The sequence below is a fragment of the Trematomus bernacchii genome, unplaced genomic scaffold, assembly GCF_902827165.1.
Source record: "Trematomus bernacchii unplaced genomic scaffold, fTreBer1.1, whole genome shotgun sequence".
NCBI lineage: Eukaryota > Metazoa > Chordata > Actinopteri > Perciformes > Nototheniidae > Trematomus > Trematomus bernacchii.
In genome coordinates this window covers 201,858-218,592 of record NW_022987817.1, presented here as the reverse complement: position 1 = coordinate 218,592, position 16,735 = coordinate 201,858, and the positions used below count along the sequence as shown (strand labels likewise).

Here is a 16,735-nt window from a genome sequence, read left to right as displayed (position 1 = left end):
GGATGACGGAATTATAGTTACTGAAACTAAAAACTGTAACTATAAGTATCTGAAATAAATATGTGTACTGAAACAAATACCAATAACTGTCTTGCATTGTTTTCTTATGAGCAATTACTTCATACTGTCTTTATCTTTTTCATCCTGCATTTATTGCGCCCCCCTCAGAAAATAACTGGCCCCAGCCTGGCCCCCCCAGTCACATTGGTCTAGAACCGCCACTGTCCCGAGCTGCGTCTCACTTCTCTTAACTTCCATCCTTGCGTCCCTCACCTGCGTCTTTTCCCTGCGTCTTAGTCCCTCCCACCAGGGAAGCATGGAGAGACGCAAGGAAACCACGAGAAGGGAGAAGAAGCAGGGAAATGAGTTTTAAGAGCAATGGGACGTCCTTTCCTCCGGAGCGTCACGTGAAGCATTAATTGAAACAAAACACAGTATAAACTGCGAGTGGCTGAGGATTTCACGGGAGGATGGTCTGGTGGTTCCTCGTTTATCGCTCCTCGCTCCTCCGGCACAAATAAGCGTCATGGAACATTCACTGACAAACTGCACAACAAGTTAGACATTTAATATCGTCATACAGATGTTAACAACTTCATGTTCCCTCCTTTTTTCTTTGGACTTAGGATATACCCGTGTTTAGTCACGTTACATGTGTGCATATTTACAGGGACTGTTGCAAAACCAAAGCAGCTAATAAACATCAGATCTTTAAACAAGTTTACAAAAAAGAAACGCCATTAAAGATTTTTGGAGTTTTATTTTTGTTATTTTGAATCCAAGAGATGCTCATTTTAAAACGTTCCCTGCTGAAAAAACATGCTGGTGAAGCTGTATCACCAGCAAGACCAGCATGGGGAAGATGGTACACATTATGTTATAGCTGGTGAAGTTGGATTACCATTTTAGCTAAATAAATAGAGAGAGAGAGAGAGAGAGAGAGAGAGAGAGAGAGAGAGAGAGAGAGAGAGAGAGAGAGAGAGAGAGAGAGAGAGAGAGAGAGAGAGAGACATACAGAGAGGGCGGGACACAGGAACCGCGAAACAGCAGTAGTTGAAACAAAGCGGTATAAAACATGGTTTTGACTGGCGCTAACGGTTGGGAGTGCCCAGCAGCTGCTCTTCTGAGAGGAACCGCTCTGACAGCTCTCTCTACTGGAAAACACGCTAAAAGTCCTTCTGGAGGCAGGGCCGTCCCTCCCTACAGGCCGATCACGCAGACTGCGTGGGGCCTCACCTTGCGGAGGGGGCCTCAACTGAGCCGCAAATGCGGCGCACCTATGCGCTTATGCGGCGCAATTAGTGTGACGCGGCACGGATGTCGCCGCTGCGAGGCTCCACTAGCTAATATGTATATATATACTTTGAGTATAGTTACTTTGCTGCTAAAAAATGTACTCTGCATGTCGCACAGGGCCTACAGTATGTACACACTGCTCTGGTATTAATTATCCTGTAAAATGTAAGTCTCTCGCTCTTGTCGTCGTTCAGGCTTTGCATTTTAACTCCTATGACTGGTTGCAGTCAAACAGATTCGTTTTCCACAGACCTTATTTTGAGCTATTTTCCAAAATCCTATGGAGAAATCCCATTGCTTTTTTGTCGAGGGAACCCATGCGCAGCTTACTTCCGGGTAAATACGTCCTCCTGCACCACTCTATTAAACCCTCCAACAGGAAGTAATCAAACCCTCCAATAGGAAGTTATTAAATAATAATAATATATTCTAGTTGTTTGCAGCTTTCTACCATGCAACATTATAATATGAAAGATAGTTTAAAGGGGACCTATCATGCAAAATGCACTTTTTGATGTCTTTTATACATAAGTCCCGGGTGTGTCAGGGAACTCACGCAGCGTCAGAAAATAAAACCCTCTCTCTTTTCCTCCGTACCCAAATCTCTAAAAACGGGGGAACAACGGAGCTGATCCAGATTAGCGTCCGATATGACGTAATATCTGAAATGTGGACCCACGGCCCTATCAGAAACGTTGCTATCAGAAACAATGCCAGACTGTTTTGGACGTAATATGGTCGGTGTTTACATTAGCATCGCTAACACTCAGAGCTAACCTGTACTGGAGAGCATGTGTGTGAAGAAGCAGGAAATACAAAGGAACTCACCTTGTGGTATAACCGGCAAGAGAGAAAGCCTTTGAGCTGATTAAAGGGAGGCGGGTGGCGCAGTGGATAGAGCCTTGGTGTTTGGATCAGGGGGGCACAGGTTCAAACCCCACTGCAGTCAGCATGTCGTTGTGTCCCTGAGACACTTCACCCCAAATTGCTCCTGTGGGGATTGTCCACAGTGTTGAGTATGTAAGTCGCTTTGGATAAAAGCGACTTACAAGTGACATGTGATGTAATTTAAAAAAAACAGTTAAACGATAACTTTGTAAGAACAGAATAAAAAACATACATGTCCCATGAACATTTGTGTCATGGTCACTTGGTTGTGATGGCCATCAAGGACTCTTGATCAGTATCACTCACTATCCTGTCTTGTTTAATTGTGTATTTACACGTCTCTTCTTTGATATCATGTTCAGCTCTTGTCTTGGTCTCAGTTGGAGCTGGTCTTGATGTTGCCCTCAGATTAAGATTCTTCACTTTGAAGCAGGTGTTCTCCTCTCCTTACTTTACCCATGAGCTCTGCTTGTCCTCTCATCTCCATCAGGTGCTGGACTCGTTGCTTCCAGCCTGACTTGGCCTCAGGTTTCTCTCCCTCAATAAGCAGGTCAATGTACTCTAAATATTTGGCTTCAAACTGTTTCAGTTTCATTAACTTTGCCTGGAAAAATATTACTTTGCCTTCGCATTTTAACACAACAACAAAAATCAACAGCAAATCACAAATGCCTTTCGAAGACACAAAATATCCTGACTTTACCCCTCCTATTCCTCTGGCTTCCTCCTTCCCTGGGCCTTGATCAGCTCAACTTACAACCTTCTCTCATTTGTTTTTTAAACATGTCACCGGTCTCCTCTGGGCGCTCAGTTAGAGACTCAGGACTTTAAAGCAGGTGTTCTCCTCTCCTTGCTTTACCCATGAGCTCTTCTTGTCCTCTCATGTCCTTCAGGTACTCGACTCGTTGCTTCCAGCCTAACTCGGCCTCAGATTTCTCTCCCTCAATGAGCAGGTCAATGTACTCTGGAGTGGAGAGAGGATTTGGCTTCAGTGCGATCTCTCCTAGTCTGTTCAGACACTCAGCAGACCTCTGCATTATCTCCGTCACTCCAGCCTGAAGACGCTTATATTCAGCCTTCATTTCGTCTATCCTTTCCTGAACAGTTCCCTTAGCCTTTGAGGCCTTCAGGTACTTTTCTTTCAGCTCCTTCACTGTATGCTTTTCTTTAACCTCCTTATACTCCCATCTGTACTTCATGTTAAAATGTTGACTCCAATGACATTTTCCTGGACACTGAGTACAGTTTCCATCTCGTCCCATTGCAGGACTCTTTCTTTTATCTTCATCATTGGCATATGGACATTCTGAATGACAGGTGACATTACACACCTGGCAGTTGGTGATGAAGGTTCCAGAGCCAGATATGTCTATTTGAACAGGCTTTATGACGACTATTTCAATCTCAAATCCCTTATTTCTGCTGATCTCTGCTTCATGCAGTTTAAGTTGTTCAGTTGTCTCTTTTATCGCCTCAAGCTTGGCTAACCCTACTTTAACCTGCTGTTGCAAATCTTCCATTGAGATCTGGAGCTGCCTTCTTTCTCTGAGGACTTCCTTTGTCATTGTCAAGCTTTTGGTTGTCATCGTATTTAAAGCAACAAAGAACCTCTTCATGCTTTTTGCCCCCATTTTCCAGAACATCTGATGAAAGCCTTCATCTTCCTCATCAGATGGTTTGTTCTGTGAAAACAATGCAGAATGATTGAATTTGAAGTGAACTGGCAGCCCGTGTTTTGTTTTAGGACATGGGACACCTGAAGCTTTGATCGCCTCTAGAACTGGTGGGAGTTGGCCGTCTGAGAATGTCACCAGAATCTGGAGGTTTTCTGCCACATCTTTGCCAAAGATTGAGAGCACAGAATCAAACACATACTTCTGTGTTGGTGTGAGCCGAGCTAAAGAAGCTGAAACTACAAGACACACAGCGTCAATTTCAGTGACACCATGCTTGGCAGAGAAGAGACTACGAATCTGTTCTGTGATCTCCTCGTCTCTTTTTATTCCTCTTGTATCTCCAAAACCTGGAGTATCAACAACGGTCAGAGAGAAAGGGATTTTAAAGCCCTCTTGGTGGTTGATGTTGTACACAGTGACTTCAGAGGTCTGGCTCTCAGCTTGAGATCTCGACTGATCCTCATCAACTAACTTAAACCGATATGGATCCTCCCATTCAACACCTAGAATGTAGTTGATCATCCCATTGATGAGAGTTGACTTCCCAGCCCCAGTTGCTCCGAGAACCATTATGGTGCGATTAGTTTGAACAGTTTTGGACTCTTTCCCAAAACTGAATTTCTTGCACCCTTTTTCATAGATTTGTTGTTCTTGCTGTGGAATTATGTAAACAGGAGGCCCTGTCTCTGATTTCATCAATTTGCTTTTGTTTTGTATTGAAAGAAGAGCAAGCTGTTTGGACAACAATGCAGACATTATTTTGTTTTTGAAGTAGTGAATTTACAATCAGGGGATACCTGGACCAGGCCTCCAAAGAGGTACTAATTCATTCTAGAAAACCTTTTAGACTAGTGGTCTGTGCAATAAAAGTGTGTCTTCTGCTCTTCAAGTGAATGGAGTGCTCTCAGATCCACATCTGTAAAAGACGACATGTACAAAATGAAAATGTGTAGGATGTAGCACTCAGCTGAAGCACTATTATGTGCTCCCTTTTGCTATTTGTGCATCATGAAAACAAGTACAGGAAAAGCTTGCTATGTATAATATGACATGTATGTAGGGCACTTATATGATGTCAAGAAGCAACAACTATTTCAATAAGGAACATCTTTCTAATCTACATTTTTGAACAGTTTCTCTTGATTAAAAATGCAATAGTAAGAGTAGATAGAGCTCATCCCAAATAATTGTCTTTTAAATCTGTCTTTACAAAAATGGCAAACCAATCTATGTATAAAGCATAATATACATGTTAAACCTGCTTACAAATAAGCCATTAAAGCTCACCTATTGTGCTATATTTCAACAATATATTATAGGGCCATATCTATACAGAACATGTCTCTGTGTTTTGCTCAAAATACCAAACAGATCACCCATTGTAGCCTCATGCCCCTCTATTTCAGCTGTTACAAAAGTGCTGATTCTGGGTCAGTAGCTACGGGGCCACGCCCCCATTGGAACTCATCAGAAATTATTTATCTAATATATCACATTCCAATCACTTGCATATAGACTCTTATTGCACTATTTCACTTTATTACTATTTTTTATTTTTTTATTTACTTGCACTATTTTTTCAGTTTTTCTGTTTTATTGTGTTACACTGTTGGAGGAGGCCGTGACCTAAGATTTTAATCGACATAACTACACTGTAGCTATGTACATATGACCAATAAAAGCCTTGAACCTTGAACATGCAGCAGAGCTGCAGAGAGAGAGAGAAGCAGATTCCCAGCTAAATGCTGCCGTGATTAAACTCCATATCATGTTCCAAACCACATCAAGGATTATTTCTGAAACAGTATTGAGCTCAAATGCTTTTTCTCTCTCAGGTTTACCAAAAGGTGAGTATATTTGTATATCCTACTTTTTTACACATACTCTCTCCAGTACAGCATTAGCTCTGAGTGTTAGCGATGATTGCTAATGTAAAAACAGACCATATTACTTCCAAAACACGGTGCGCATTGTTTCAGACTCTGTGTTCTTTTTTGGTTGTGAAGCCACACGGTTTTTTGACTGCTGCACTGCAGAGAAGTTACGATTTCTTTATTTTATGTGACGAAACGGTTTCAACATCGTCCTGGAAGATACTTTCATTTGTGATTTGTCTGGCTATGTGCTCCAGATGTGCCATGGTGCCACCTGGAGGCTCACTCCCTCACCTCGACTTTGCTACCTGCTCTTATCTGCTCTTCTCCCCAGTCAAGCCTCTCTCGCTTTACTAGTAATCCCATAGTCCTTTCTACACTGAAGATTTGGTACCAATTTAGCAAGCACTTTAAGTTTTCCTCTGCATCCCTTCAGGGTCCAGTCGATATGAACCATCTCTTCCCCCCATCTTTAATGGACTGTGTTTTCTCTGTCTGGAAAAGGAAAGGCATAAGGTCATTCCAAGACCTTTTTGTAAATGACACTTTCTCTAGCTTCCAGACCCTGGCTTCTAGATTCTCTTTACCAGCATCCCATCTTTTTCGCTATTTTCAGGTCAGGCATTTTGTCTCCTCCCATTTTCCTAACTTCCCCACTCTCCCTCCCAAACAATCCTGGGATGACCTCTTGAAATTAAGGCCCGGAGAGAGGGGGTCTATCTCCAAAATCTATTCACATATTATGTCACTAGATACATACTCTATGAGCAAAACTAAAATGGCTTGGCGGCAGGAATTGAACTTGGAACTACCTGAAGACTGGTGGGATAAGGCAATTGACAGAGTGCGAACTTCCACCTCATGTGTTCGCATTGGGCTCATACAGTTTAAAGTTTTACACAGATCACACTTTTCCAAATCCTGGCTATCCAAAATATACCCCAATGTAAATGACAAATGTGACAGATGCCATCTATCCCCCTGTGCAACACATCCTCACTCCCAGGTCGGCGTATGTTGACGTTATGTCAAGGTCCCCTGTGGTCTTTTTCCAACGCAAGGGGGGCGGCCCTTAGCGTACATTTTCAACTTTCCGGGATGTCCATAGGCTTCTTGAGATCGCGAGTGAATGCTTCCCGCCGCGGGCCATTCTCTGCTGAAGCATACGTTGCTGCATTGCATTAAAAACATTATGCTCTCTATATATTGTCTTTATTATGCTTTAAACAGTGTCTCGGGCTTTGGCTATAGGGCGGCTCAAAGTATTTTGTCCGGCCGTTGTGAAGACTGCTTTGTTTATTGTCCTTGTTTTAAATAAAGCATATTCAATCAAGACATGCCAAACATGTGACGTCATATGACGCGTCGCATCTGAGCACAGGGAGCATGGAGGGAGACCCAGGGGAGACCCCAAGATCCGTATTCCCCGTATTTTTTAAATAAAGACATTTTCAATCACGGCCGTGCATCAAACGTGTGACGTAATGTGGTATTAAAAGAGGTGAAAATCACTACAAGTCTGGGCATGTTGAGAGCTGTACATACACACACATTTCATAGTCTTATATTTCAACAGTTTTACGACAAACTGTGACTTTTTTGACATGGAAATTATTATTTAAGATTGAAAAACATCATATGTGTAATTCGTGGCACAATTCAAACGGGATCGAAAGATAATCTTTCTCTCTCCATTGACTTCAATGCATACTTTTTCCGAAATAAGATCCCATGGAGGAATTACCCACAATCCTCTGTAGCAACCATAGACTGTATAAAACAATTAAATAATACATTATTCCGAGTGTGCTTGCTTTTCTCTTTGAAAGTCATCACATAACGGCATTGTAATACACGTTTCGGCTGCATTAAATATGACATATCTGCCGTAGTTAACTCTATGTATAGAGCCCTGATGACAAGACTTCTAGACAAACAGGAACTGCCGCCAAAACTGAAAACTTGACGTGGATCTTAAATATATAAGCAATTAAACAACATCTTACATTTCTTTTCACACAATACGTCTCCTTGCAGTATCAACACTAATTCGGCTGACTTTTATATTTGATCCAATTGGTAGATAGGCTGTATTTACGCCATAACGGTGCACAGCTGATAGAAAGGGACACCTCTACTGGTTAAAGCACGTTATTGCATTTTATCATTTTATTATTAGATATGAATAGGATCCCTATAAAGTATATTCTTTACTCGTCGTTATTCTCTACTAATAGTTAATTAAAGACTGTATATAATGACTATTTTGCACATCCCTTTCAAGATTTTCTAAGGTTTATTGACATATCATATTATACACGGTGTAGTTATGCAATGAATGAAAAACTTGGGTTGCAGGTTCCTCAACAGTGCATTACAAGACATCTATCAATATGTGTGTACCTCCACCATTACATTGTCATATTCTGCACATTTCTTATACTATCTACATACATATTATAAGAGTATAATACATATGTATAATATCAGTTAAAATAAGTGCTTCAACATAGTTAACATTGCAGGAAAGCAATATATTAGACGTTAAGTACTTTGTCAGGCTTAATATTTATCTGTAGATACAAATGTCACTGTGTGTGCTGTGTGCTCTGCATGTGTGACCATCAGAGAGGGTTTCATCCCTCCATATTCATCTTCTATACCCCCAAAGCTTTTTTCTTATTCAAAAGAAGACCTTAACCTAAAGTATTCCTTAATGTTTAAATAAAGCCTTATTAGTTTGTCTGTTTTGCACATCTTCCTATTAATATCTAATAATAAAATTATAAAATGCAATAACGTGCTTTAACCAGTAGGTGTCCCTTTCTATCAGCTGTGCACCGTTATGGTGTAAATACAGCCTATCTACCAATTGGATCAAATATAAAAGTCAGCCGAATTAGTGTTGATACTGCAAGGAGACGTATTGTGTGAAAAGAAATGTAAGATGTTGTTTAATTGCTTATATATTTAAGATCCACGTCAAGTTTTCAGTTTTGGCGGCAGTTCCTGTTTGTCTAGAAGTCTTGTCATCAGGGCTCTATACATAGAGTTAACTACGGCAGATATGTCATATTTAATGCAGCCGAAACGTGTATTACAATGCCGTTATGTGATGACTTTCAAAGAGAAAAGCAAGCACACTCGGAATAATGTATAATTTAATTGTTTTATACAGTCTATGGTTGCTACAGAGGATTGTGGGTAATGTCCGTCAAACTTCCGGGTTCCTCCATGGGATCTTATTTCGGAAAAAGTATGCATTGAAGTCAATGGAGAGAGAAAGATTATCTTTCGATCCCGTTTGAATTGTGCCACGAATTACACATATGATGTTTGTCAATCTTAAATAATAATTTCCATGTCAAAAAAGTCACAGTTTGTCGTAAAACTGTTGAAATATAAGACTATGAAATGTGTGTGTATGTACAGCTCTCAACATGCCCAGACTTGTAGTGATTTTCACCTCTTTTAATACCACATTACGTCACACGTTTGATGCACGGCCGTGATTGAAAATGTCTTTATTTAAAAAATACGGGGAATACGGATCTTGGGGTCTCCCCTGGGTCTCCCTCCATGCTCCCTGTGCGCAGATGCGACGCGTCATATGACGTCACATGTTTGGCATGTTGATTGATTGATTGATTGAAAAGTTTATTAACAGCTTGTATATTGGGTACAGTACAGTACAGCTCAAAACATACAATTGTTAAGGGGATGCAGACCAGAGAAAGACTTTCGTCTTGTTTACATCAGGGTCCCCCATTTCCAATTCATCATAATGTCTTGATTGAATATGCTTTATTTAAAACAAGGACAATAAACAAAGCAGTCTTCACAACGGCCGGACAAAATACTTTGAGCCGCCCTATAGCCAAAGCCCGAGACACTGTTTAAAGCATAATAAAGACAATATATAGAGAGCATAATGTTTTTAATGCAATGGAGCAACGTATGCTTCAGCAGAGAATGTCCCGCGGCGGGAAGCATTCACTCGCGATCTCAAGAAGCCTATGGACATCCCGGAAAGTTGAAAATGTACGCTAAGGGCCGCCCCCCTTGCGTTGGAAAAAGACCACAGGGGACCTTGACATAACGTCAACATACGCCGACCTGGCAGTGAGGATGTGTTGCCCTGTGACCTTAGTCATATGTTTGCCCACTGTCCCAAACTGAAAACTTACTGGCAATCAATCTGCAAAACCCTCTCAGATGTTCTCAAGACCACCCTGAAGCCATGCCCCTTAATAGCCATCTTTGGTGTCCCCACAGATTTGTCCTCATTAACCTCCAAAGAAGCAGATATTGTCTCTTTCACAACCCTCTTGGCCCGTCGCAGGATAAGGTCATTATTTTCATGGGAAGTTGTGACATTTTCTTTTTAAATCCCCTGAAAAAACTAGTATTAAATACAAAGAAACTGTTACTGACAATGAATTAGAACAAACCTGTGTTGGCTGTTGGCCGTTCTCAGTCCCGTCACTCAGTTTGAACCCAGCTGCTGATATTTCAACGTGCTGCTTTGGACTCCAAATTCCTAAAGTAAAGCAAATACAAAGTTTTACTTCTATGTATTTCTATTTTAAAGTTCAACAGTCAGTCATCAGTCATTTAGTCCTCCATTCTCATGTGGCTGTGTTTTTCACATGTCAATAGATTGTAATAACTAAGTATTTATTTAACATGATTAGTTCATTCAAAACATTTTATTATATTAAAAACTTTTTTATTATATTATTTGTAAATCATAGTCTGCACATCACACTACATGTACTAAATAAAATACTTTCGCATAACCCCACCCTACCTATTGCATTGAGTTTAATGCACTGAAAATGGCATATTGTAAGTCCTCCACCTCCGCTGTCCACCATGTGGCGCTAGATAATACACTTCTAACAAAGAGCATCTCTATATCGTGTAGAACACAAATTGAAATGTTCAAGTAAATCAGATGATGTTCTTTATGCTGACTTTGTGTTGCCAGTCAGTGGCACTATGACTATGACCTGATGTCGACCTTTAAAAGTCCTCAGGCTGGGACTCTCATCAAACACAAGACATTAAGGGCAGTTTGGAGTTAAAACAACTTTGTGTTACATGGTAAGTGTCTCAAAATGATGGTGATGCCCCGACAAGGGCGCTCCATGTTGCAGAAAGATTTGTTATCGTATGTGCAAATATCATGCATGCAGGTTAAAGGTACAGTGATGGCTGCTTCCTCTTGGCAAGCTTCGCAGTCTGCCAAGGGGAATATCTGAACAATGAGCTGACCAAATATGAAGGTGATCCAGTTTACCTGCCAAGAGCTGTAAGCCAACGTCTAGCAACAGTAACTTCCTGCTGTGGCGCTATGATTACAAATGGCTGTATAGATGTCTCCAGGGCGGGACGGATTCTGAACGTGTTCTGAAAGTTTGACCATAGAGGTGTTCTACGCTAACGCACAAATGTAATTATAAAGCTTTTCCCATGATGCTATCAAGACAACATTTTTGAGAGGTCTGAATAATCAATGATAGTACTATGTATATACGTCAATATTAACGTGTAGATGTCTTCATGCCTGGACTCTTATCATCCATGAGAAATCTAGAGCATATTAAAGAATGTTTGCTCTACTAACCAAAACTTCCTGCGCTTTTAACCGTCACACCGTGGGGAGGGCGTTCGATGTAGAGTAAAGCTTTTGATATGTTTTGATCCACGAGGTCTAAAGATGGTAGCTACCAAAATTTAACGATAGTTGATTGGATGACATCAAATATAGCACGCAAAAGTGAAAAATATGGTCAGAAATTGCATATGAAATTCAAAACGACTGACTTCCTGTTGGGTTAATGATATGACACCATGGGGCTTTTTTGTACGTTTCCCCATTCTTTTCAGGGGCCTCTATAGAGCCCACGCGTGAGATCAAGACCCCTTAAATATCACAGTGTGCCAATAAAATGCAGCTTTTAAGGACACCAAGGCCCTTTAAAATGCAATTTCTTATGCTAATAATAATAACTTAAAGGATTTCAATAATCCTATGCTCCTACTTTGTTGGTGCCCGAGTCCTAATAAACTCATATTTAAACAATATTAAAACTAAAACTTAATCATGCCATTTTGTTTTTACAAAAATCCACTGTCACCTTAACAATGGAATTTAAAACGTGTGAATTCGGTTTTTCAGCAACGTACCACTCAGGTCTTCTCTGATCGTCATGACAGGGCGAGATCTGTAGCAGCTAGTTATATACACACACACACACACACACACACACACACACACACACACACACACACACACACACACACACACACACACACACACACACACACACACACACACACACACCACACACACACACACACACACACACACACACACACACACACACACACACACACACACACACACACACGTCGTTTGTTTTCTGATTGTGTAATTCTGTTTGACTGTATTACTATCTGAATAAAGTCTGTATGACATAATAAATGAGGTTTTTAAAGGTAAAGTGCATACTTCTTTCCTGTTGATGAAATACACACATCAGACACAAGTTGAAATGTAATTTAAGTTTATTAAAAAAATGTTTTGATACAGAATCTGAAGACATGTGACTCATTAGGTTCAACTATGTTTGCTATTATACAATTAAATTATGTTGCAGGTAATGTGGAGTCAATGACTATATTAATAATACAAATTATTAATATAATTTGTATTATTATTAATACAATTATTGTTATTATTATTATTATAATCATAATTTTCTTAACGTTAAACTCATGGTAAACTTATTTATAATCTACAAAACATTTGACTTTCATTAATTAATAATACAAAAATATAAATTATAAGTTAAATTATTATAGCCATTTCAAAAACAAAGACACTTCACAAAAACAGTCATTTTAAATAACTACTTGAATAACCCCTAACTTAATACTTCTAGAACATGGAAGCCAGTGTTGTACTTTTTACTGTAATGAAATGTACATTGTTAAAGCAAAAGGCAAAGCCAGTTTATTCACACAGCACCTTCAACACAAGGCAATGCAAAGTGCTTTACATAAAAGAAAGACATTAAAAGCATTAAGAAATAGTGCAGCAGAAACACATTATAAAATGGCATTTAAAAACACTCATTAAAAAGCGAAGATAATTACATAAAGATAAAACAAGCTTATATATAAAATACATGAATAAAAGTCAGAGTGCAGAGTAAGATGTGAATAAATTAATTAAAAGCAGCGGCAAAAAGAAAAGTCTTCAGCCTGGATTTAAAAGGACCTGCAGGTTTCTGGGAGTTTGTTCCAGATATTTGGAGCATAATAACTGAACTTCTCCATGTTCAGTTCTGACTCTGGGGACAGAAAGCTGACCAGTCCCTGAAGACCTGAGAGATCTGGATGGTTCATCATTTAGCAGGAGGTCAGAAATGTATTTAGGGCCTAAACCATTCAAAGCTTTATAAACCAGCAACAGTATTTAGAACAGACAGGAAGCCAGTGAAAAAGCAGTGGCGTTCTGAATTAGCTGCAGCTTTCTGATAGATGTTTTAGTGAGACCTGTGAAGACACCATTACAGTAGTTGAGTCTACTGAAGATAAAAGCATGGACAAGTTGTTTAAAATCCTGCTGTGACATTAGTCTTTTAATCCTATATATATTCTGAAGTTGACAATAGGGCCATGAAAGGCCAAATATAATGAGTGCACTATCATATTCAATTAAGAGGCAAACACATGTGTACAAAATATATGGTAAAACATATAATGAAATACAAATAACATAACCAGGGTCGGTCCTAGACATTTTGGTGCCCTAGGCGAGATTATGATTTGGTGCCCCCCCCCTCCAAGCAATACACAATAGAATATATAAAGAATAAATGAAAAATCTCTACAAAAGACCAATACACTACAACTGAAACGTATTGACATGTTGGTTATATACATAAAGAAGGTTTCAAATGTATTCATTATTGTATGAACATGTTTTAATTGGCGGGTGGACATCACATCCTCTAGGGGGGTCCAGGGGTATGCCCCCCGGAAAGATTTGTTTTAACATTTTAAAGTAAAATCTGGTGCAATTTGAGCAGAATTACTAGAGACTAGATCTAGGGGGTACAACTCTAATGCTGCGTTCACACCGGATGCGATGCAAATATTCGCTTCGCTCTAATCGCTCCTATCCCATCGCACTAAACGCTCGAGTTTCACAGTGGCTGTCAGCTGCAGGGCCGGCCCTTGGCATAGGCAGTATAGGCGAATGCTAAGGGATGTAAAAACATTTTTTTTATTTCATAACAACACAATTTCCCGATTTTGGATCAAGTACGCCTATATTGCGTACAGCGCCCATAAACTATGGCGCACCCCCCCCCCCCCAATCAAGTTGAACTGCCCCAGACCCAGTCAAAACCAGAGGTTTATGTGAAATAGTTCTTTTTTTGTAATGATGGTTTTAGTGTGCAATTATAGGTTTTCATTTTGTATTTGTGTTCATCTAAAATAAATCAAACTCCCAAAAAACATATACAGGTTTTATTAACATTGGAATTTACTGTGTAAGCGGCCGTGGGGGGGAGCTTTAGAGAGCTCTCTCCTGAAAGACTGAGAGGCTCTGATAACCTCTGAGGACCGTACAGCTGTGACCAGTGTGTGGGAAGATGGCGCCTGTGTCGGCTCGCCGCTCCCTCAGCTCTCTGCCTTTAGCTATCCTGTTTTTGTTTTATGTTTGTCAGAATGTCTCTGCTCTGCTCGTCTACGATCGCCAAGCTCTCCTCCACCTCAGACCCTCACTGGAGTTTATATTGCTGCCCAAACCTTGCCGAAAGCGCTTTAGACGACGGGGAAAGCGTGGTGGTGCACTGGTCCATCTCAAGGCATACCTAACGGCTTCTCCTGGGACTTATCCACGCCTCGGATGTCATGGCCCTCCCGCTGCACGCCATGTGAGAGATCGGTGGATTCGCCCTGTTTTTCCGGAGCTGCGGCCTCTGCTGGGCCCGCTGGCAGCTCCTCCTGCCCGACTGACTGCTCCCGGCCCGCGCGGCGTTCAACACGCACATCTTCGTCAGCTGAGACGCACTACACCTTCGGCAAGCCCGGAGCGAAAACTTTGCATGGCTTTGCTAAATGCTAGGTCGATAGCAAACAAAACGTTCCTGCTAAACGTCTTCTTCACCTCTCGTGAACTGGATTTTATGTTCTTGATGGAGACCTGGGTCCACGCTGGCGAGTATACACCGTTCTCTGAACTTCTTCCTCCTGACTTTACATTCTTCAGCTCCCCCCGTGCCACCGGCCATGGTGGGGGCATAGCATCAGTGTTTAGAGCTAGCCTCCAATGCCGATTGCTTCACCCTGTAACTAGCTATGCCAGCTTTGAGTTGCAGCTTTTTGAACTGAACCCGGCCTCGCCTATACTCTGCGCAGTCGTGTATCGTCCGCCAAAGTGTAATAAGGATTTCATAAATGACTTTTCTGACTTTCTGTCCGGGATCATGGTGAAATATGATCGTGTTTTGATCTCCGGAGACTTCAATGTCCATGTGTGTTGCGAGTCCAAACCTCTGGTTAGGGACTTTTTAAATCTCCTTGATTCTTTTGGTCTCGTTCAGTCCGTGGCCCAACACACGAAAAAGGACACACTTTGGACTTAGTATTATCGTTTGGACTGTCTGTATCTGTGGATGAAATATGTGCAGCAACGCGTATCTCAGACCATTTACCGGTTCTGTTTACAACCTATATCCCTTCCGCAGGAGTCGAATCACGTGCCCCGGCGCGTCGTCTGCGTTCGATTAACCCCTTGACTGCCTCACAGTTCTCTGATGCTTTTAATGCTTCTCCGATCTGTAAATTAGATGTGAACTGTGTTTTTAGTGCTGATGAGCTTATCTCCATGTTTGACTCGACATGTACACTAATACTGGATTCTGTTGCTCCTTTTACGCTTAGACGCACCAAAGTTCTCTCAGAGCCGTGGCTCAATGACTGTACTCGTGCTCTCAGACGCGCTTGCAGGCGTGCAGAGAGAAAATGGAAAAAGGATAAACTCCATGTCTCCCTAGAAATCCTTCGTGCTTGCCTTTCCGACTACCAGACGGCAGTCAAAGCAGCCAAAACAGAGCACATTTCTCTGTTCATCTCCAAAAACAGCCATAAACCTCAGGTTCTCTTTAATGTCCTCAACTCTATCATTAATCCCTGTGATGTTTCTTCTATTGTCCCATCGACTACTCTCTGTGATAAGTTTCTTACATTTTTTATTGAAAAGGTATCTGCTCTTAGGCTAGCCCACACTAGTGCTACCCCAGATCCTGCTCCTTTTCTGTGCCCTGCTGTCCTCGACCACTTTGAGCCTGTATCCCTCTCTTCTCTCTCGGATGTAGTCAAGCACCTGCGGCCGACAAACTGCACCTCAGACAGCATTCCCTCTCGCCTTCTCAGAGATGTTTTGGAATCAGTTGGTGCAAGTATTTTATTACTTATAAACACCTCTCTTACCTCAGGATGTGTCCCAGCTGCCTTCAAACATGCCGTGGTTAAGCCACTCCTTAAAAAGAAAAATCTCGACCCCTCCATTCTCGCAAATTTTAGGCCCATATTCCAGCTACCTTTTTTATCAAAAGCCCTGCAGCGAGTAGTCTACGCCCAGCTGCAGTCTTTTTTAACCATCCATGGAATCCATGAAAAGTTTCAGTCTGGCTTTAAACCCATGCACAGCACTGAAACAGCCCTTTTAAGAGTTTTTAATGATCTGCTCCTAGCCGCCGACTCAGGTAGCCCAGCTGTCTTGGTGCTGTTAGACCTGACAGCTGCCTTTGACACTGTGGACCATAGCATCCTGCTGTCACGGCTTGAACAGTCCGCTGGCATCACAGACTCTGCCCTTGCATGGTTCAGGTCCTACCTGACAGACCGTAGCTTCTCGGTACAGCTCGGTGCCTTCTCCTCTGCCAAAGCCCCTCTTACCTGTGGGGTTCCCCAAGG

The 16,735-nt window shown here is 41.4% G+C and overlaps 1 protein-coding gene across 1 annotated transcript; it reads right to left on the bottom strand.

Annotated features, from left to right (window-relative positions):
* Positions 1-3,527: 3,527 nt before the first annotated feature.
* LOC117498831 lies at positions 3,528-11,971 on the bottom strand (the record flags this gene model as incomplete). The annotated part of the gene is made up of 3 exons (XM_034150973.1): positions 11,927-11,971; positions 10,186-10,274; positions 3,528-4,776 (listed from the first exon to the last, which is right to left on the bottom strand). A coding segment is annotated over exon 3 (1,089 nt), but the record flags the coding sequence as incomplete, so codon positions are not given.
* Between the last annotated feature and the right edge of the window lie 4,764 nt (positions 11,972-16,735).